This window comes from Amblyomma americanum, chromosome 1 (genome assembly GCF_052857255.1).
Source record: "Amblyomma americanum isolate KBUSLIRL-KWMA chromosome 1, ASM5285725v1, whole genome shotgun sequence".
NCBI classification, from domain to species: domain Eukaryota; kingdom Metazoa; phylum Arthropoda; class Arachnida; order Ixodida; family Ixodidae; genus Amblyomma; species Amblyomma americanum.
The window spans coordinates 536,901,039-536,924,670 of NC_135497.1; the positions used below are offsets into that span (position 1 = coordinate 536,901,039).

At 44.5% G+C, this 23,632-nt stretch overlaps 2 protein-coding genes across 2 annotated transcripts in view; one reads left to right on the forward strand and one right to left on the reverse strand.

Moving 5' to 3' along the window:
• Positions 1 to 6,840: 6,840 nt before the first annotated feature.
• Positions 6,841 to 23,632, reverse strand: part of LOC144129241 (uncharacterized) — a 169,418-nt gene continuing 152,626 nt past the window's right edge. The window contains exon 4 of the mRNA XM_077663253.1: positions 6,841 to 7,026. Coding sequence (XP_077519379.1) covers positions 6,841 to 7,026 — 186 coding nt within the window. The remainder of the gene's footprint in view (positions 7,027 to 23,632) is intronic.
• On the forward strand, positions 11,674 to 18,418 carry LOC144106952 (uncharacterized). Its single transcript, XM_077640231.1, has 2 exons — positions 11,674 to 11,770; positions 17,247 to 18,418. The coding sequence occupies exons 1-2, from the start codon at positions 11,674 to 11,676 to the stop codon at positions 18,416 to 18,418; spliced, it is 1,269 nt and encodes a 422-aa protein (XP_077496357.1).

Genomic DNA, 23,632 nt, shown 5'->3' on the forward strand with positions numbered 1-23,632 from the left:
GGTGCAATCGCAAACAATTGGTGGAATGCTGAGTGCACGCGTGCATACAGACGACGGAAAGCAGCTTGGAAGAAACTTCTCATCAATCATTGTGCAAAAAATTGGTTGGATTATAAGTATGTTGCAGCAACGTTTAAGCGCACTGTCGCCAGTGCAAAGGAGGAGTATAATACAAATCATTATGATTTCCTTTCACAATCAGGAAATAAACGAGCTTTGTTTAATCTAATAAGGGGCAACAAGGTGACTCCATCGGCTGCCAACATTGAATGCCTTGTTCAGTCCCCTGCTGACATCGCAAGGGCCTTAAAGGATATTGCGTGTGGCCTAAAGCTGCGCTTTACATCTGCTCTACCTTCTCCTGCTATATTCACATGCACCTCAAGTGATTTCACAGAGGACTCTATGCCTGAGTTGTCGAAAATTGTTCTGCGCTTATCCCCAGCGGCTCCTGGCCCCGATAAGGTCACTTCATCTATGATCAAAATTTTGTTCAATGAATCTCCTGCAGACCTGTTGGCTCTAGTTATCAATTGTATTAAAGGTCCTTGGATACCTCAAGAGTGGCTTCTTGCTGAAATAGTTCCATTGCTTAAAAAGCAAGGAGAGGGCTTAACTTTAGACAACATACGCCCTGTTTCATTAAAATCAACCCTAGTGAAATTGATGGAAAGGGTCCTTCTCAGCCGTGTCATGTCATTCATTTCGGAAAATGCCCTCTTGAATCCATGTCAACTTGGTGTAGTCGGGTTGTTCAATTTGGTGTGCTCATACTGAACTAGAGTCGTATTAAATTAGCTCGCAATAGGAAACAGTTTGCTGCGCTTGTCACCTTGGATGTCAGTAAAGCATACGATAGCGTTGAGCACTCGACTCTGTTACTAAGATTACAAGAACTGAACTTCCCAAGCTATTTTGTAGCCTGGATTTCTGTTTCTTGTTTTGGAAATTAGGGAATTTTACTGCTGCCAAAATGGTGTTTCCACAAGGAGATTTCCACTGACAAGATGTGTACCACAAGGATCAGTTCTTTCACCTGTTCTTTTTAACATTTTTCTAAGCCCAATTCTGTGCACTCAAAATGTGAAAACTTTGTGTACGCCGACGATATTGCATTTTTGCATCAGCAGGTGACATACACACTCTTTATCGAACCCTGCAAAGTTACCTCAATGTTCTTGACAACTGGTTAGGAAGAATTTATCTGTCCCTCAATGTTAAGAAATGCGCATTGTTAGTATTTCCGGTTTCTGTTCCTGTAAATATTTGCCTGGTCTATATGCCTAACATAATACCTCAAGTTCAGACGGTGAAGTATCTCGGAGTAATATAAGACTCTACCCTATCCTGGCGGCCACACATTGAGCAAGTTTTTGCAAAAGGAGTTCGGGCCACTGGCGTCCTTCGCAGGCTTTGTAGTGCTAGGTCAGGCATGATAACGCATACACTTCTGATTTATAAAATGTACGTCCGCCCAATCTTGGAGTTCGGGTGTGTTTTATTCTCAGGAGCTCCTGCCTATAAACTTCGCCCTCTTGTGCTGTTGGAGCGTGATGCGTTTCGCCTTTGTATGGGGCTTCCAAAATATGTCGCCAATGCTTTTCTGCACCTTGAGGAGCGAATTCCATCGTTATCAGCTAGGTTTCGCCTTTTAACAGTTCAAACATTTTTAAAATTGTGGACTCACCTCTTCACGCTTCCAATATAATATTTCTTAGTCAACCTTCTGCCTTTTTTAGTGCTGCCTGGTCTCGTTTTCAAACTCCGCTGATATGTTACATGCAGTCCTTCCTTGATATCATAAATATTCATTTCAGAGATGTCCGCCAAATGTATAACAACTCATCTTCTGTTCAGCTTGAATTCGATGACATTTTCCCACCGAAGGCAAAGCTCCAGCCCTTCCCGCTTCTTCAGGGTCTGTTCTGTGCGAGTCTTGTTGTTTTCGGTATAGCTAGTGTTGTGGCCGTTATATTGAATGCAATATTCTTTTCATTAATTTCTTCTATACTGAGCTCGTCACATTAAACTTTTTTCAGCGTGGTATTAGTTGTTAAAAATGGCCAGCTGGCGAGGTGAATTTTACAGCAGCGTAGTGTTGTGGGGATGATCGGTGTAGACGATGAGAGCCTGATCACAGCAGGTGGGTAATCACTTGCCAGGGGCGCCTTTAAAACATCGCCTTTAAAATCGTCAAAAAGAGATGGTGACGCAAAATATAGATCGATGAATCCGTTTTGCTGAGCTTGGCCAAAATTATGTAGCTGTTCCCGTATAAAATACATATAATACTAGCGTGGATAAACTCTTGGTTATTTAGGCCCCAGAGTCCAGCTTCCCCAAAACGAGGAGTGAGCGTGAAGATTGCCAACTACCAGATATGGCTACGCAGTTCATAGACGAAGTATTCTAAATATTGGACTGTTAATGTTATTTGTGGGGGATGGTATAAGAACATATTGTTTTCTTGCGAACAATGCTCTTTAAAGCTTGAATTCTTGAGCAGGAACGCCGCTTTGAATAACAATATCGACCGCTCCTCTAGTCCAATCGCCTGTTCGCGATCGCGTTGGAAGTTTTATGTCTCAGGATATTTATATGATGCGGACCGAGATTGGTCTCCTGAGGACAAAGCTACAGGTTACATTATCCCTAGGTTACGTGTTATTGCACTGTAATTCCTCAGAAGTCTTCTACAGGTCCACTAGACAAAAAATTCATGTTTGTATGTTTTGAGGCAGAAATGAATTAGATTTACTCTGTTTTCGGGCCCGTTATCAGGACTCTGTCTTTTTACCGCTCAAGACATCTGTTCCGCAGCTGCAACGCGAGCGGACAGTGAGTTACGTCCATCACCTCTCCAGAGGCGCTGGAGGACCGCGGAGAAGAAGCGGGTGTGTGCGGTTCAGGGCTCCCCGACGAGGGGAAGTCTTGCAGGTTGCCAGCCCATCGGCCGGCGCTCCTCGTTTTAGAATTGGCAGGGGAGCCTGCGCTGTCCCTGCCAAAGGCTCACTGTTCTTGGCCTCAGCAGGTGCCGAAGTCCGGTATGGTGCACCACCCCGTCACATCACATCGGCGAAAGTTATTCTTGCTGTGAACAGGAATGTGCTTGTGTCTTTCTCAATCCCTGACGTGGTTCTTTCACAGCTGCATGTTTTATGGTCCTTATATTATTTTCTTTCTCTTAGTTTACACACGACCTCGACTACGCGGGGTGATCTACTTCACAGGTCGCGCACTGTGGTGTAGCATTGCAATTCTCTTTTTCCTGATCATTCAATGCACATTTAGCGCACGTTTTGTGGCCTCGACAACACTGAGAGTCATGGCCAAATTTTGGGCAGCCGAAGCAGCGTCGAGGATTTGCGACAAAAAGTCGTACAGTCAACTTCAGATATCCTGATTCTAGAGATTATAGGAGCTGTCTAGAGAGAAACGTCAGGAGTATGTGATTTGTGTGTATTTTGTTATGATCTTTTCGGATGTTTGTCGGGCCTTTAGTGACGTTTTCTTGCCTAAGACCTTCCAACATTTCTTCTGTGAGAGTCAGGCAATCGTGTTCAGAACAACCCCATTGAGTGAGTTCAGGGATGAGTGTGCACTAACAGACACAGCCATGTTTCCAAAGTTTGTTACATTTGGGAGTTTGGAATACTGTGCTCGGTAAAGAATTCGGAGGAGTATGTCGCCGCTAGCTAGTTTTGTCACTTAGTAGCCAAGGCTCAAGGTATAAGTGAGAGATTTAGAAACCATGAAGGGAGCTAGTTTTCTGGCTGGCTTCTCTGCTTTTGCACACTGTTTCACATGATACTTCGGGAATGTTCTTGTTTTTTCGTTATGAACTGAGCCGTTATTTTGGTCCGGGCTCTTTTGTGAGGGCTATCGTTGCTTGACGAAGGGAGAGCCATATAATCTATGTGTTTTTTGGTCATGGTGCCAGACACACTCCAAAGAGCCCAACGAGGGGACGGGGGAACTTGAAAAGCAAGTACTGCGCTGGCCAGCTGTACACCCCAACTATAACTCGATATGACGAAATGCAGGGTAGTTCGCCCTTGCTCTCTGTAAAAAAAGAAAAAGTCAGTAAGACAGGAGGAGACAGGACAGTTGTGAGAAAGAAGATAGGAAAGTGAAAGTCAGGCCGAGGGGGGGGGGGGGGGGTCTGTTTTCAGAAAGCTGCGGCAAAATGGTGTTGCCTTTGCCGAGCGGACTTATAGGTCCAAAAGCCCGGCATCGGCTCAGCCAACAGGTTCCCCTTTTAACCGGACACGGCGCTGCCACGCATGGCTTAACTTGGGTGCTCTGGTCCGTGGGGACGCACTGCTCACCATCATCCCCTGAGGGGATGCCCCTGCGGATGCTCAGGAACACATAGTGTGGCAAATCAACAACATCTGCATGTTACACGTGCCCCTGCGGTGTGTTATCACACTTTACCACTAGGTACCTCTCTCAAGACCGGCATTTCATATGTGTTGCCTTTGTGCGTATTTATTTCTCTCAGCAATTCTTTACAATTTTTATTACGGTAATTCATAATAGGCAAACATATTCCTTGGACCGTATTTATCAGTCCGGTTTGTGAAAAAATCACCGCAAACCGCTGGCCTACATGAGATCAGCCAACGACCACAAAGAAGTTTATGGTAGTGTGTGTTTTTGTACAAATTGTTTAATATTGGAGCTGGTGAGTATTCCGGAGTCGACGAGAAATTGCAGTGGGATGCAGCGGAAATTTCGTCGACGCGAGCAGAACAGCTGTTTTCACAGGCTGCACCACCTTGCAAGCTGCGAGAAATGTTCCTGCTCGGAGCTGGGGTGGGGTTTCGCAGTTCTCCATTTAGCGCAGAAAAAAAATCCAAAATTCTGATTCCTGCCCTGTTTATTAAAGTCAAACATTACATAACTTATTTGGTTTATTGTTGTTACTAGCTACGGAACTAATTCTGGAGGCCGCAGGCCATGGCCAATTGATAAAAACTGCAGCTCTTTTAAGTTGCATCCTACTATACAAAGATTCCGCTGCATGAAATTCCTTAGTTAATGGTGGAAGTCATCGCGAACCACTGTTTTATTTGAACTGGCTAACCTGTTTAGTCAAGAACCCCAAGGCCGTTTATCACTGCACAGAAAGACTACAAACAGCGATTTAGATACTGTCATCATCAGCCGAAAAGTTTGATAAAGATTATGCGCCAAGAACAAGATTTTGTTGCATAAAAATAGACATGTAGAATGACGTCGCAGCTCGCTACATGCATTTATTCATTGCTGGCGGTGACAGTTTTGATATAAAAAACTTTGATGGCAGGCGTCTCAGGTTAAGTCTGGTAATCACAGCACCCAGAGCGCAACAAAGGAGGTTTCTTTTTTTGCCTGCATTGGTCTTGCGCATCGGTATTTGCTGGCATGAAGGGCAGATTACAAAATACCAAACCTATCAAAAGAGCATATAATAACAATAGCGCTGCTGCTCCCATCAGATTTTTCAATGGTAGCATGCTATTTTGTAACGTCCCGCTTGACGTCACCACTGTGGCCCGTCTTGCGCCAAGTGTTCATTTTCGCTCTCAGCGCAACACGAAAGGAACACAAGATGAAGGACTAGCACAAACAGGCACAAAATAGCACAAATTTCCGCCTTGCGTGCGACAAGTGGAATTTCAATGTTTAAACTCTGTGTCTCGAAGTGGAGAGGCTTGCAGAAGGCCCAATTATTAAATAGCGCTAAAGATTGGCAAAAAGGTAGCTGTGCATGTCTAACGCGCTTTTTGACCTGCTCGAGGCGAGTTCAAAGACCGAATTCAGCCAAGAGAAGCCTACTATCATTCTAGGAGAAAGCGTGCGGCCAACCTAAAATGGCGAGCACTCAGCGGCACTCGAGATCGAATCGCGCATATTCAGCGTGCGAGGCAGGTGCTCAAGCAATTAGGCCACAGTTGCACTTATTGCACGCAAGAAATTAGCAGCTCCGGAGTGGATCTTGGTGTCCCTTCAAACAACGCTTTGGCCACAAGACTCGTTCGCGCCTCATGAACAAACGTTTGAAGTGCGTACCCAGGAGTGGTGTTTCTTAGGCGAGTTGCTTGTGACACCTCAGTTTTCAACCTTAATGTAATACATACATGCGCGTTACAGGAAGCTGTAAGCGCAAAGTTCGAAATTTTCACATCTTGGACAAATTTCGTTGCATTTGCCTGTAATATTTCACGCCTGTGTAAGCATAAAACACTGGAATTCATTTCAGAACTTCTTCAGTGTTGTAGTTGTTGGCAGGTTGTGTTGTGTTATATAGAATTTTTTCTGCCGACTTCTAAAGCTCTTAACATTGCATCAGGGAACCGCATACTATAGCACATACTTCTCTTACTTCACCATGCAAACGTTTTGCATGGTGAATTCTGAATTTCAGTAAATCAACCATAAACCACAATTTTCATATGGCACAATTTCTTCTAGCTGAAGCGGCCTCCAGCGTTCAAACTATCCCAGACAAGGCTGAAAGCATGAAGTTCAAGGCACGCCAGTACTGTATAACGAACATAGGATTTTATGGGCTAAAAAGACAAGGAGAAGAAATCTAATAACCTGAACTCATATTCGTTAAAAGCGAAAATATAACCTACTTACAATGCGAACAATACTGCAGAAACAAAAACAACAGTCTGGTATACAGTTATGCCGAACTGAGGAATGAGCCCAGACTGCTGTGAAATTTATCTTTTATCCTTCTGGATCATGTGTCTTTGCCGCTTAGCAACGGGGCTGTTCTGTTACATCGCTCAGTAATTAAGATGTATGCGAGAACCACTGAGGATGGTATTTCGAGGACAAATCAGTTCATGAAAGGGCGCACTGATTTACCTTCTCGTGCTTCTTGACAACCTCCTCACCGATGGCGACCCAGTCGGTGACTGGCACGTCGCTCATCTTTTCCAGTGAGCTGGCCACTTCACCCACAATGATTATTAGCTTGCGAAGCGATATCCCCAATGGCTTCGCCATCTCAGGTTCCCGCTTGAAGCACTGCGATGGAGAAAAAAAAACATCGTTATACAACGGCACGACTTAGTTAACAGAGGCTATAAAAGTCGCAGCATTTAAAGTGACACTAAAAGAAACAATTTGATAAGCAAAGCAAATTAGCGTCATATGATAGCAAACACATTATAAGAAAGGGCAGGAAGTGTCCCAGAATAAAGGTCTGCACGTATTTCATAGTGGGATATTTCCCTTCAGGGTCTCTTTAATGTAGCCATCACAATATTTATCTGCAGAATTCTTTTTGAAACAACATATAAAGAAGCGATGCGGGCTTCCTCAGTTTATACAGGGCCTTTTCAAGCTTATAAATATAAAAAAGCTCTCCATGCCTTTCATATGCTGCTGCAGGAGCAGTAGCTTATGTTTTGTTGAGTGACGCCTTGAGAAAACGTTCTGCATTGGGCAATTCGCCTCAGAAGGGCAGGGTAGCACTTGCTCTGTGCAACCGGGCGTGAAGAGTAAACTGGCTGAGCGAACAAATAGGAAACAAAAAAACTCTGACTTGCCACATCGCTGTAAATATACTACTTGAAAATCTTGGGAATTTCGTAGTCACAATCACAAAGAAAATGCGATGGCATCTAGAATTCAGCCCAACTCCAAAATTTGGAAGTAGGCTAACAAAAGATAATGAATTAAGATGATAAGTGGTGATTAGAATGTGGAGTAAAGTGTAATAGTTGTTCAGGTAGGTATAATCCTACTGGATATCCAATAGAAGGTGCTCGAGCATTCTTGTACTGAGATTTTCTAACATTTGGCGATGAATAAGACGTCCCGACCATTTCGACAAATCAGAGAATTTTCGTTACAGAGAAATTGGTGGTTTTTGCAAGACTACTACCTAACTGCTATCAGCATAAAAGTGAAGAGTAAGAGTTTTCGTCAAGACTCGTCCTCTATTCTCCCTCCAAAGTTTAAAACCGAGAATTTTATGTACTGATATCTAGATCTCCTATTTCTACACAATGGCGCAAGTAACTGCCCCACGCAGATGAAGGGAATCTAAATGTGCAACTTGTAAACGCACCAAGTCAAAATACAAAACTTATACTATCATCATCATCCTGACAGCGCATATTGCAGGGCAAAGCCTCTCCCATGTCTCTCCAATTAATCCTGGCCTTTGCCATCTGCGCGCACCGTATACCCAAAACTTCTTACTCCCACCCACACAACTAACTTTCTGCCGCCCCTTTCTACGCTTGTGTTCTCTTGAATCCTGTCCGTTAACCTTAAGGGCCACCTGTTGTTTTTGCCCTCCTACTACATGTCTTGATCGTGCCCATTTCTTCCTCTTGATGTCGACTGTGATGTCATAAACCCGCGTTTGTTTTCCTTGCCGACTCTTGCCGCTTCCGATCTCTTAACATGATACCAATTCTTTCCATACCTCGCTCTCTTTTCTTTAACCTAAGCTGTACCCATTTCGTTAGCGTCCAAATTTCTGCTGCATAGGTGAGTACCAGTGAGATAACGCTGTTGTATACTGTTCTCTTGAGGGACACATGTAAACTGCCAGTCATGATCTAAGAGAATATGCCATATGAACTCCGCCTTATTCGCAGTCTTCTAGTTATTTGACTCTCGTAATCCGGATCTCCGGCCTTTGCCTGCTTCAAGTAGGCGTAACCCCTTACGATTTTCAGCACCTCGTCAGCAATTGTGAACTCCTGTTCCCTTGCGAGACTGTAGAACATTACTTTTGTTTTATGCATGTCAAAATTTTAGACCCACCGTTCGTCTCTGCCTGTCTAACTCATTTATTTATTTTATTTATTTATTTCCTCAAAGGTCTCGGTTGAGACATTACATGAGGGAGTGGACGGTATCTGGCAAACAATGGTAAAAAATGTTAAGGTGAAAGGTTGGCGACGCTCCGCTTGAATTCTAGTGGGTTGATGATAATGGCAACTTCGGTGGGCAGGTCATTCCAGTCTCGTGCAGTACGCTGAAAAAATGACTGCTGAAATGTCACAGTATGGGCTTGTATGGGGATACACTGCGTTACTGTGGCTCAACCGGGCGATGCGGTGGGCTCTTTTTATGTAGGGGTTATCAAGAGGCAAAGAATGGAAAAATTTATGAAAAAGGTTAAGACGTGCTATCTTACGGCGCGAGGCTAGGGGGGGGGGGGGGGGGGGGGGGGCAAGTTGATTCGAGTTTTTAGTGCTGAGATGCTTGAGTGGTAGGAATAATTTGATAGAATGAATCGTGTTGCGCGGTTCTGAACCAATTCGAGGGCGTTAGTAAGATTAACGTGGTGCGGATCAAAAATAGCGTTAGCATACTCAAGCTTGGGACGCACAAAGGTTTGAAAAGCAAGCTGCTTTGCAGTTTGTCTCCTGGTTGACTTATCAAGGCCATTTCATCAGATAATCATGAATCATGATCATGAATAATCATGAATTACTTGGAATTCTCTATTAACTCTAATACCCAACTGTTTCCAATCAAGACCATAGAATAAATCCTATAAACGTGCGTTGGCAAGATCGTGTCGCCCTGCCTGACACTTTTCCTTATTCGAATTTAAATGCTGACGTTATAGAGGACTATGGCAGCAGCACAGTCTTTTTAGATTTCTTCCAGCATCAAACATATATAACACTCAAATATTCAGTTTTTTTTCGCACAACGAAAAGATATTGGAAACCGAGCTGTGGTATTTAAACGGCTCGTATGCGGAGCTGATGACCAAACTTAATTTATTGAAAAGCGTGCGGCTTGCGTCACTGCGTATAGCTTTTTCAAAATGTGTAGTAGGAACCCTGTATCTTGTATTTTATATACCGTATATATAGCCCGGAAAAATTTCGCCCGCAAAAATTTGAAAAAAAATCTAAAACGCGCTAAAAATGCATCGAGTCTCTCAAAGTGCCACAAGATGGCTGGCGCATTTTAGTTTTTCCGACATCGCATTCATTACCATCATCGTTGCGCCACACGACATTGCCGCGGCTTTCTGTTACCGGTTTTCACGGTGCCTTGCCCAGCGCCATTTGGTCTTAGTTATCCGGTGCTTAATTCGGCAACGTGTGGACGGCTTGCGGAATTTGTTTTGTTGTGTGGCCGTCGTGTGACATCCTGCATGCTTTTGAACGCGAACAAAAAGGAATGTGCAAGCGCACACGATCCTACACTGCAGGCTCCAAACGATAAACGGGAGGCTCAAAAAATATACAAGAGAAAAGTGATTGCACTGTTGACTTCATGACTAACCGGTACATCCTGTGACATATTATAAATTGATAACAGTCAACATGATTGTATATATATTTTTTTCCTTTTTATAATTCCCTGTAACCCAACAGCACGCATCTTAACAACTTCGAAGATACCTTAACATTGTTGTACAGTTTTTCCTTTGTTTTTCTTTTAACATGCCAGCAAGTGTAATGGCGACCGCTACATTTATTGTATTTGTTTATTTTGTGTGTGTATGTGCCGAGTGCAGTTTGCTTACCCCCAGGGAGGAAGGCCCTCGTCAGGCACCACGCCTTTTGGCCTCCTTCCTGAAGTGTATGAAACACACTTCAAATAAATACTTTTCAAACTTCAAACTTTTCAAGTTTGATGTGGAGGAAAAGTGTGTTCCATGCTGGTGTATGCGAAAGCAAGAACTCGCGGAGACTGCCACAACAAGGAAGGCTTTTCGTGGGAAACAGTGCAAGTTCCAAAAACGTGAAGAGGGCCTCGTCGAGTACGTTTGCACTAATAGGAGCAACGGCTTCGTGGTGTTTATCTACTGAAATTATCCGCATGAAAGCAATCCATAACGCTCAGCATTTGAACATTCGGCCTGCGGACTTCAAAGCCAGTCTAGGTGGGCTTCAGCGCTTTATGAAATCGCATCAACTACACATGCCGTTGAACGACGTTGTGCCAAAAGCCGCCAACTGAATACGAGGACCAAATATTTAAGTTTCACCACATTGCCAACGCACTTCGGAGGCAACATTAGTACGACCTCTCAAAGATAAAACAACGCTGATGAGACCCCTGTCTGGTTCGATTTCCCTGAAAATGGCACGCTGGAAAGCAAAGGGGCAAAAAGGTGTCTCCGTGCGCACTACTGGCGTTGAACGGCAAAGGTGCACACTGATGCTTTGCATCACCGCCAAATAAAACAAGCCTCCAGAGCGCATTGTCTGTAAGAGAATAGACTCTGCCAGGAGAGAAATTCATACAGCGTGTCGTAGTCTCGGTGGAAGAAAAAGGTTGGATGTCCGAGGAATTGGCCATAGACTGGCGGAAAGTGTGGCAGAACCGGCCAGGAGGTCTACTACGCCGCAAAAGCCTTTCTTGGGATCGACCGCTTTAGAGGGCACCTAAAAGACCGAGTGAAGACTAGGCTGGCACACTAACGAAAGAACAAGGCCGTAATTCATGGTGGCCTCGCAAGCGTGCTGCACACGTTCCGTGGTTGCGTTAATCGGGCATTCAAGAAGGAATTTCGGCGGTGCTACACCGACTGGATGGCCGCGGGCTACCAAGGAAAAACTTTGACATGGTGACTGAAGCGAGCGTCCTACCAGCAAGTGTGCGCTTGGATTCTGCACGAGTGGCTTTTGTTGTTAACGGACGCCATCTCAAAGAGTTTTAGAGTAAGGAGGCTGTCGAAACGACATGGTCGGCACTGAGGACGACCAGCTTTGGGAGCCCGGCAATGGGGTGAGCTCGTCCGATAGCGGTGAGAATGCCGATGAGGTCAACTCATCCGACGGTATTTAGCGCAAAATCGGCGATAAATGGTGAAATAGACTGTTTGTACCTGTTGCGAGCTTTTTAGTTATCTGAAGCAGAAGCCGTAATGGCACCAAAGAGTGTTAATTTGTGGCTGTAGGCCTGATTCGTGAATAACCTGCACCTGAGAAATATTGATATAGTGCGGGATATACGCGAGTATATATGGTATATAATATAAAGCTAGCATCATTTTCAGCTTTGCAAATGAAAGAAGGTATATATGTAGAATGTTCATTCAACTCACTTTACAATATAACACTAAATTGATATAAGAGAAAGTTATAAGGAGCCGCTGTTTTACATCGAAAAGCTGTAGACGAGTTCACTTGCCAAGTACTTAAAATGACTCATAATAGAGCATCAACCCCCGCTGATATCCAGCCAGTAACGAAAGAGGAAGCAGTGTAAGCCTTAGGAGCAATGCAAAGGGGGAGTGCAGCTGCTCAAGATGAGGTAATAGCAGATCTGTTGAAGGACAGAGGAGAGGTTAGGCTAGAAAAAGTAACTACCGTGTATACGCAATGCCGTATAGCCTCGAGCGTACCTGAAGATTGGAAGAATGCCAACATTATCTTAATTCATAAGAAAGGATACGTCAAGGATTTGATAAATTATGGACTGACCAGCTTACTGCCCGTTGTCTACGAGACATTCATTGAGGTAATCACTAATAGAGTCAGGACACCCTTAGATTTTAGTAAACGCACAGACTTCAATCGCAAAGAATATTCGACAATAAACAACACTCACACTATCAATCAGGTGATTGAGAAATGCGCAGAATATAATTAAGCCCTATATATAGCCATCATTGATTACGAGAAAGCATTTGATTCGGTCAAAACCTCAGTAGTCATCGAGCAATGGGGTATCAGGGTGTAGAAGAGTCATGTGAAAATACTCGAAGATATCTATACTGACTGCACAGCTACCATTGTCCTTCATAAGGTCAGCAATAAACTTAAAATGAAGGGTGTCAGGCAGGGAGACACGATCTCGCGAATGGTATTCACCGCCTGATTACAAAAAAAATAGAGCGAGGTTTGGATTGTGAACAGTTAAAGATAAGAGTAAATGGAGAATGTCTTTTTAATCTGCCATTCGCTGATAACATTACATTCCTAAGAGACTCAAAATAAACTGCAAAGCATGATCAATTAGTTACACAGGTGGAGCAAAACTGTGTTTCTAACAATTAAAACTCAGAAAACCAAAGTAATGTTCAAAAGTCTCGCAAGAGAACAGCAGCTGTCAATTGGTTGCGAGGTGCTGGAAGTTGTATGGGAATACGTCTTCTTAGGGGAGGCATTGACCACTGATCCGGGACATGAGAGAGAAATAATAACAAAAATAAGGTGGAGCGCCTATGGCAGGTTCTCTGAGGTTATGAATGACAGTTTACCAATATCCCCTCATAAGAAAACTATACAACAGCTGTATCTCACCGGCACTCCCCTATGGTGCAGAAACGTTGAGGCTAACAAATGGTGTTGAGCTTCGGTTAAGGACAACGCAGAGGGATATAGAAAGAAAAATTATAGGTATAACTGTAGGAGACCGGAAGCAGGCAGAGTGGTTTTGGGAACAAACGTTGGTTAATGACATCTTAGTCAAAATCAAGGCAAAAATGTGGGCTTGGGCACGGCATGTAATGCGATACCAAGGAAACCTGGTCCTTGAAGGTAACCGAGTGGTTTCCAGGAGACGCCAAGCGTAGCAGAAGGTAGCAGGAAGTTAGGTGGGTGAATAAGATTAAGAAATATACAGATTTATGGTTGCCACAGCTGGCAAAGGACAGGATTAATTGTAGAGACATGGGAGAGGCCTTCGCCTTGCAGTGGGCGTTGTCAACTGATGTTGATGATGACAGTTCACAGTATAAGTAAGAAATCCACGTATGTAATTATCTTCTACGACTCACAGATGACATTAAAATCTTATAAAGCGCCGTTTGTGCAGCGAAGAAAAGCTGGGCTGGATTAGAATACACCTGAACAATTTTCCAAGGCAAAAAAGACGCAGCATTTTATGTCGTGAAGTATACACCGGTCATCGGTTCTTTTTGGGAAACGCGGATGGAGATGCAGCAGCCAGAGAAGCTCATGCTAATATCGCTACTTCTACCCAGGCATGGGCAGTAATTATCGCTCAATACATTTGGTGTAACGGTATTATGAATCGCTTGCCTCAAATGAAGGTATCGGAGTATCGGTATCGGAAATAAATTTTAGCGCATCTTGTGTTTAATGATACTCGATGTCGGAAAGAAACATACATATAACATTTTAGACTACTTATGTGCTTAGAATGTTGAAACATTGTTTAAACTGGTATATACTTTTTAATTTATTGTCAATTTTTCCTCTCGAATTACACACCTACTCCTCAGCATGCAATCGGAAGGAAGCCAACGCGTATAAAGGATGAACCGTTGATCGCCTCTAAAGGATGCGGTTTTTGGCCTATGGGTGGCATGCTGGGCTCTCGATCTGAAGGTCGTGGGTTAAATTTCTCGCACTTGTGGAATAAATTTTAATGCGATGTTGCTCATTGGCAACGAAACCTGGAATCGGCGTTGACCAGCAGCAGTGGTATAAAATATCGCAGATGAAGTCACCGTGGGATGAAAGAAAAAAAGGTCTTCTTCCGAAGGTGCGGAGAATTCCACCCATCACTTCGAGATGCTGAGGGGAGGCGCAACCCATAGGCGAAGAAACCGTGCTCCTTTATGACGAACAACGGTTAACCTAGTATATTCGTTGCCTTAAGCCTGCACGCTAATTAGCAGGTGTGCCGTTAAATAGGAAGAGAAAGAAGACAATACTTTGACATGCAAAGCGCATAACTGGTCTTCAGTGCCTTCCGTAAATTTTATTTTACTTCGATACCAATGTTACTTCTTCTAGGATCTTAAGGCCCGCTGCTGCTGGTCAACGCCGACACCTGGTTTTGTTGCGATAAGCCATATAATTTTGCATCCAGAAATGCGCCGCAGACTTAGGTTCTTGTCAGTCACACGCTGCGTCGGCAACGCTCAGTCAAACGGCAACAGATTCAAAATAGGAATGAAATAGATTTGTACAGAGACGATCACCATACCATTGGCCCGGTTTTCTTCCTTTATTTCCTGCATGCATTCTTTATCTGGCAGATAAACATTGTGTTTTTCGTGCTTCTACACCGTCGGTGACACAAGTGAACAGGAGACAGGCTCACCACTGCAGTGTAAATGAACAACTTTTTTAGGTAACTCACGTTTATACAAATGCATCAGCACACACCCTTTTTTCATGTGGAGGAGGAACCGCTCCCAAAAAGCAGAGTTCGCAAGAGGCCTCGCAGAAATTTTTATTCTTAACTACTTCAAGGATCCCCTAACCGAGCCTCTTACGTTTCACTTATGTCAGGGCCTAAACTGTTTGCACTACGTAGCAATAATAATAGAGGAAAATAAAGTTAGCAACGGCTAATCGTAAAACCTTTTAAGAAGTTCAGGCAGCTTCAGCGGCCATCTTTGGCTCGGCAAGGATGTCGAGGCTCATAGCCAGTGAAATAGAGACCTCAACCTTCTTCTCAGGAATTGGAAAGCGGCTTAGGTGTATCAAAAATCAAGCAAAACAGTTGGTCAACATTCGTATTTTTTGAAGAAAGCTTCCTTCCTTACAGGGCTAAAAACATAACACATATCAACAATAGCATAATCAATTTAGAACAGTGCCGGGTGACAAGGAATGTATTAATTGTAAAATTGGCTACTTTATCCTTGCTTTTTGAAGTTCTGAGCATAAGAATAAAATATGGTTGAATGTGAGTTCCTGTAAATACATTCACATAAAGATTTTTATTGTTTTGTTAACACATAAATACGGGTCAGGTGAGTGTGTCCAATGTGAAGTCGACAAAAGTTTACTGCTATGAAACGTTTCTGATGCCCCATGCATAATTTATATTGTCCCAAAATGGGCTTCACGGAGTGTATTTTGCTGTTTACTTCGTTTTCATAAGCCGCTTGCCATTCATCTTTCAGCTAAGCGTTTATTAACTTGATGCAGTCTCTATGAGGCATGATAATTTTTTTTTATTTCACCACTGCAAGCTCGTGAAGTTCATGTATCTGTTCTCTCATTTCCCTCTGCCCTGACGTGGCTCGGCAACCAGCAGTATCTTATCCTGCGGCATTGTGTTGTGATTTTTATGACTATTATGCTTCCTACTTGGGGATAAACTGGATTTCTAGAATGGTGTGCAGGAAGTATGCAGAGATCGGGTAAATTTTCCTGTTTTCAATATTGTAATAATATATTCTGCCCGGAACTACAAACAGCATAAAATTCAGCAGTGTTATTGATGCACAATTCGGCAGTCTTACTGTTTGTACCTAACTTCCCAGTACCGCAGCACTGCAAACATATGTTGTTCGTCTTGACCTATTTCTGTGAAATTCTGTGGAGGTTGCATATTTTTTCAGATATTCCTGCAGTATGTGTTCATGCGGCATTTGTTTTTTGCGAAGGTGTGTTAATGTGAAGTCACGCGGTGGCAGTGGTTTGTGCCTTGGGGAAATTCGACCCATGGACCTGCGCTCCCTGCTTTCGCAAAGGCAGGGAAGATTTCGCTGTCCCTGCCTGGGGCGTGGATAACCCTGCCATAGGCTCGTTTAAAGAGGCCTCGTGAGGCGCCGGAATACTGTATGGTGCACCGCCCCGGCGCACCACATCGGTGAAGTGAGTTTTGCTGTGAAAATGAATGTGTCGGTAAGCGCAGATCGCTTATAAATGAAGTGTTTTCCATGGTATTTATGCTGATTTTTCCTTTGAAGGAGGAACACGCCCTGGAGTATGCAGGGTGGTCTCCTTCGATGGTTGCTCAGCGTAAGGGTACGTCAGAGTCCTCAGAAGAGTAGTCCTTCCAGGCGCATTGCGGGCAAGTTTTGCGGCCGTGGCAACTCTGTGAGCCGCGGAAAAACCTGTAGGAATTGAAATATCTGTGCGGGTTGGCATTTACGGTCTTACATTTGTTTTAGACAGCCAACTTCAGTGGTTTCAGGCAATGTACTATCGGGGCGGAGTGAAAGGCAAGCTCGGAATCGCGTGACCTCTGGTTAAATTTGGTACAGCGCGCACCGTCTAGCAGCGTCCGCGATAAGCTTCTGACGTGTGCACTGGGCTTGCAGCTATGTCCCGAGCCGCCCTGTGTGCAGCCACGACTCGATTTTCCGCAATATGCCAATCTCCGTCTAGCGCCCGCATGGCGCTAGCCATGTCGCTTTGATACCGACGCTCGTCATGTCCATGGTCCTGGTGAACGGAATGGCGTCGCGGTTTCTGCCCTTCGATGACCGCGTTATCTCGCTGTGCGATGACAAAGCTTCCACTGCCGAATGCACTCGGTCATCGGGGTGCAAGGGCAGGCCGCTTGGGCGTGATGACTTTTACTAATTTTGAGCGTCACAGGTATTAGGCTCCTCGCATGTGCCAGCCTGCTGCTGCCGTCCCTGGCAGGCCTGTCTACGGGGGCGTCATCGGTGTGCGCACTGCCGTACACTGGGGATGACCCGGGCTCCTGCCATCTACCGCCCGACGAGTGCTCGTCCCTACTGGATGTGCCGCCAGAGGAGCTGCACACACCGGAAATCACAGTACCATGGGTGGCCACATCGACATCAGCAACAATGCCAACATGTATAAAAGAGCTTCACCCGCTGACACCGCTTCGTGGGCTCGGTGACTGCACCACAGCGCTGCCACCTAATCCGCTTACCTTTGCGATGCAGGTCAGTACATCGTATGCCCTCTTCGCTAAAAAATCCAGTAATTATATTTTGATGCAGTTTCCGAGCCCGCACTGCTGTGTCGCCATTGCCGTTGAGTGTGCTCACGTAATTCATTCCTTGCTCATGCTATCAGGTGACGTTGAGACTAACCCTGGTCCTGGGGGAAACGCTGCTGTACTCGCTGAACTACAGAAGCTAAACGCGGGACAGACCCTGTTGATTACGGAAATACAGGGCCTCAAAATACAGCTGAACACAACAGATCAAACCATAGCTAGCCTAGACAAACGAATGGCCGATCTCGAAGCGCATTACCAAACACTTCTTCACCTCAGAAACGATATTGAAATAATGCAGTCAACCACAACCAACCAAGCTAAAAAGATTGAAGAACTAGAAACACGCCTGGATGACGCGGAAAACCAATCACGTCGGAATAACCTCATTTTCTATGGCATCCCTGACCCTGCTAGCGCTGAAACGTGGGCTGAGTCAGAAAAACTAGTCATTGATGTTTGCCGCAACAATCTTGATATAACCTTGGAACCTAACGACATTGAAAGAGCGCATCGCCTCGGAAATCATTCAGCCGACCGAACTCGTCCCGTAATCGTAAAATTCCTATCTCATAAAACCAAAGACGCACTGTTATCAAATGGCCGTAAATTAAAAGACACAAACTACAGTATTGGAGAGGACTTTTCCCGCACCGTTCTACACGCGTGTAAACAGTTACTAGTGTTTGCCAAAGCCAATTCTAACAAGTGCTCCTTGCGCTTCAAAACCCTGCACATCGGCTCAAAACGCTATGTATTTGACGCATCATCCCAAACCGTTAAGGAAATAGCATAGCAATTGCCCCGTCACAAAACTTTAACAAATCGTCGACCCGCTCCACCGCACAATGTTCTCTCGTTTTCGATAATGTTCACTAACATCCGTAGTCTTCTTCCAAAGCGCGAACTCATATCAAACATCATGTCGTCATCCGGAAGCAACATACTAATACTAACAGAAACTTGGCTAAATAGTGACGTAACGGATGCGGAAATTTTGGCCGATTTACCCAACTTCGAAGTGTATCGAAACGATCGGAAAGGCAAACGGGGGGGGCGGTGTTCTCGTTTCCATTCATCGAGGCATATCATGCTCTGTTGTTGACGTCGCATCCGACATTAAAGCCATATGGCTCATCTGTCGCGCTCCCCCCGTAACAGTTCTGCTTGGCGTTTGCTACAGGCCCCCCCAGACTAGTCCAGACTTCCCACGTCATCTGAACAACACCCTTCATAAACTTGTTTTCACATATCCAAATGCCCGTATTCTTTTTGGTGATTTTAACTACCCGGATATTGATTGGCAGAACATAGCTAGTTCCACAATAACGTGTCATGCAGAGGAGAAGAACTTCATCGATGTCTGTTTAAATTTTAACCTCACTCCATTAATTTCCCAACCAACCCGTGTCTCACGAGAATCAGCAAACACACTCGACCTGATACTAGCAAGCAGCCTCGAGAGTGTATCATCCATCAGTTACCTTCCTGAAATCAGCGATCACAAAGTCATGCACGCTTTATTCTCATTTCCTTTGACTCAAAAAACAGACATCCGATAAAACGATACACCTCTACGATAAGGGTAACTATAATGCAATAACTGAAGAACTTAACACCTTTTTTCCTGAATACGTATCCGCATTTCACACTCGCTCAATTCATGAAGACTGGCTGATATTCAAGAACAAATTAAATCATCTCACTAACATGTTCGTACCAAGGATTACCTTTCATACTAATCGCAATAAACCATGGTTTACCCAGCACTTAAAACGACTCGAAAACAAAAAGAAACGAATGTTTCGTACCGCCAAACGAAACGACACGCCTGCAGCTTGGGAAAATACTTCGAGGCCGAAAAATCATACCTACTTTCTGTTCGTAACGCCAAGTAGTCATTTCATCACAATGACTTACCAAACTTACTTATAAGAAACCCCAAGCAATTCTGGCAAGTTTTAAACCCAACACATCCTCCCGATATTAAACTGACGAATGATTCACATGAAGCAGTGACTGACCATGATTGCGCAGAAATATTTAACCATGCATTCACATCTGTGTTCACTACCGAACCCAACGCACTCTCACAATTACCACCCTTTAACTTAGAAACCCCCATGCCGGCAGTCACGTTCGTCGAAGAAGGCATTTCATCCATAATTCGTAATATGAAACTTTCATCATCAGCTGGTATGGACCTGATTAATTCAAAACTATTGAAAAACGTGGAATCAATTTGTGCATCATATTTATGTCTCATTTTCTCACAGTCACTCTCTTCAGGAATTTTGCCTCTTGATTGGAAAACGGGGAAGGTCGTTCCAGTCTACAAATCAGGTAACAGAGACTCGCCCTTGAATTACCGCCCCATTTCATTGACTAGTGTGCCTTGTAAAATCATGGAACATGTCATCTACTCACAAATCGTAAACTTCTTGGACCCAAACCATTTCTTTCACCCCTCACAACATGGGTTTCGTAAGGGCCTCTCTTGCGAAACCCAACTAGCGCTTTTCCTTCCCGACTTGCACACTAATCTAGACCGTAATATGCAGACAAACACCCTCTTTCTTGATTTCGCCAAAGCTTTTGACAAGGTTCCCCACCGCCGGCTATTACTAAAACTCTCAAAGCTGAACCTACCCCCTAATACTCTCAAATGAATTGAAGAATTCCTAACTAACCGTTCTCAGTCAGTCTATCTTAACGGCCATCTGTCTACATCTCTCCCGGTTACTTCAGGGGTCCCACAAGGTTCTGTCCTCGGTCCCCTCCTATTCTTAATATATATTAACGACTTGCCCCTGCATGTTTCCTGTAGTATTCGAATTTTCGCAGATGATTGTGTTATTTACCGCACCATTAATAACTGTCACGATCAATACACTCTTCAGACAGAGCTTAACAACGTACTAAATTGGTGTGATAACTGGCTAATGTCCCTCAATCCTACTAAATGTAAACTCATGTCCTTCACTCGTCGTCACAATCCATATCTCTTTCATTATTCAGTTTCTAACACACAGATTGAGCAAGTACAATCATACAAATATCTAGGAGTCACCCTCTCTTCTAATCTATCATGGCAGGTTCATATTGGTAACATCATTTCAGCATCAAACAAAACACTCGGTTTTCTAAAACGTCACCTTCGTCTTGCACCACCAAATGTTAAATTGCTCGTGTATAAATCACTTATAAGACCAAAATTAGAATATGCATCCCCCATCTGGAGCCCACAACAAGCATATCAATCACCGCATTGGAAGCTGTGAGAATCGTGCTGCCCGATTCATTCATACCTCATACTCATATGACGTCAGTGTCTCATCCTTGAAAGCTACATCCGGACTGCCACCCCTCTCTTTTCGTCGTCGCATTGCTAGCCTCACCCTTTATCACAAATTCTTTTATTCTTCTCTCAATCAAGCACCGTATATCGCCGCCGCATCACGCATATCTCACCGCACCAGTCATCCCCTTCAAGTTGCCCGCCCACTATCACGCACTACTACGTTTTCAGCTTCGTTATTTCTTCGAGCAGCCACGGACTGGAACGGCCTACCCCATGACATCGTCGCCATCGCTTCAACATCTGCTTTTCAAGAAAGCGTAACAGATCACCTTCAATGTTAAATTACCATCGCTGTTTGTTTTCCTCACTACAAATGTAATCCCACCCCTTATATAACACCCCCTGAAATGGGGGCCTTTAAGGAATAAAACTGAACTGAAACTGAACTGAACTGAAATTCCTTTGTGCACGCTCATGCGGTATGAGGTTGAGGTTTTACTTTTCATTTGTGAAAAGGAAGACTGAATATAAAATAAAATAATATAATAAAGACTTCACACCTTGAGCGTCCCTCCGCGCCAAAATGCCGTGTGCTGCCGTCGTGTTTAAACAATGCAAAAGTTTGCACGGAACCATTATTGAATGCCTTTGTTCCAGAATTGAGAAAAAGACGGGGCGCCGACATAGCATGACAAAGCAGGCTTATCACTGAAACGCAGCGACTGCTGGTTGCCGGTTTGCCACAAGAGTTCTTTCAGGAAGGGCGACGGTGCAGGGAGCACGCTCAGGGTGTCTATGGCATGAACGTCGTCTGATTAAGTCCTTTTCTTTTTCATGAAAAGTGCTGCTCTCTGTTTGGCTGTTTTCACACGGAGGTGGCAATGCCGACCTATAAGTACGACGAATGACTTAAAATAGCCACCATTTCACAGCAAGGCACGTCACAAAGAGAACTTGCGAAGCTGACAGGTCGACCTCTGTCCACAACCAACAGTATTACACAAGCGTGTCGGGACGACGGCGGCCGCCTCCATAACCTTGATTGCGTAAGGAGGCCAAGGACCACGACTGAAGAGCAAGGCTGACTAATAGTGGCTGCAGTAGCCGACAACCCAAATTTGACAGCGAAGGAAATTAGAAATGAGCTCAACTTGCCCATCCACCCCCAAGTAGTGCGTGAACGCCTTAATAAAGCTGGACTTCGCAACCGCATCCCCGAACGAAAGCCTTTGCTTTCAAGTGCCAATAGGCAGAATAGGCTGTCATTTGCGCAGTAACACGCGTCGTGGACAGAATACTACTGGAGACGGGTGATATTTACCGACGAGTCGACTTTAAGCACCCGGTGGGAGCAGCGTCAGCGCACATGGCGAACCGTTAACTCGAGGTCAGTTATCTCTGGCATGCGAATGGCAGCTGCGTATGTGTCACTAAATGCTGTAATATAGCTTGCTGTCGCACTGGCTGGCACATAAATTAAAAGACGTAAAACAGCCAAAAAAATACGAGGACGCGAAGAATGAAGAAGCGCGTGTCCGTGTCACCTTCTTCCTGTCTCTTTTTTTCGTTATTTCCCATTTTTTAAGATACGCACTCTATGCATACGTGACAAGAGCATAGCGCTTTATGTGAGGGACACTAGTTTGCTCACAACAAAAGAAAAACAAAAGAAGGGAAAGGAAAGTTGGGCGTGTTAACAAGCTGCAAAGATGTTGGTTAATTTGTGAGTGAGATGAGCCCATCCCACCCGCGCGTGTAAAGTATACCTTTAGGATGCTGCGAATTGTTGCCCCGGTGGCCTTTTCTGCGATAAAAAATAAAACGACGCTCCTTCACTATTGGACATTGCGAAGGGGAGAAAATCCATTGAGGGGTAGTCCTCAATCCAGAGGCACTATTTGAGTGTGGAGTTACTCAGAATTAGCTAGAATATAATATAGCGCCGCCGCCTAAGCGAATTCCTTACAGAGCACTTCATCCAATGTCCGAACGGTGGGAAGACGAGGTTTCACATTTGGCTGCACGTATTATGTCGAACTTTTTCCAAGCCAAGTACGAAACGTCATCTTCTCGGCTCTCTATCGCTTCGCCATGCTGGATGAATTGCCATTGCGCAACACATAAACCTAGGTAATATGCAGAAACGTTTTTAATTGTGAATACTCTCGGTGCAAGATTAGCTGGGTGCGCGTAATGTAGCAAAAGTCGGCCAGCGAAAACTGTTGTCAACAGAGAGGTGCGTCCCGATAGCACCCTACTCAAGAAAAAATACTCAAGGGCGCAATTTCTGATGGTCATCGAAATGTGGTATAGAGCAACAATTTCAGATCCACAGGTTGAGAAATTCCATTTTCATTTTTCAGGTACAACCCAGCTACCTTTCAGCGCATCGCAAGCAGTGGCCGTTGCTCCGTGGCTGTTTGGGGGCTATCTCCAAAGAAGGACTCGGTCCTTTAGTACGCCTGGAAGGCCGCTTAGCCGGACTTGCCTAAAAGAACCTCATCGACGCGGCTATTAGATCGTATGCTCTGGACGTCTTCCATGGTGGGCTCTATTTCCTACAACACGACCGCAGCCCCATTCATATATCGCGCTTGGTGCAGAAACTGTTCGTAGACTGGGGAGCCATGTTGCTTCAATGGCCTCCCCAAAGTGCCGACATGAATGTAATAGAAGATGTCCGGGGGGCTATGAAGGCAGCACTCTCCC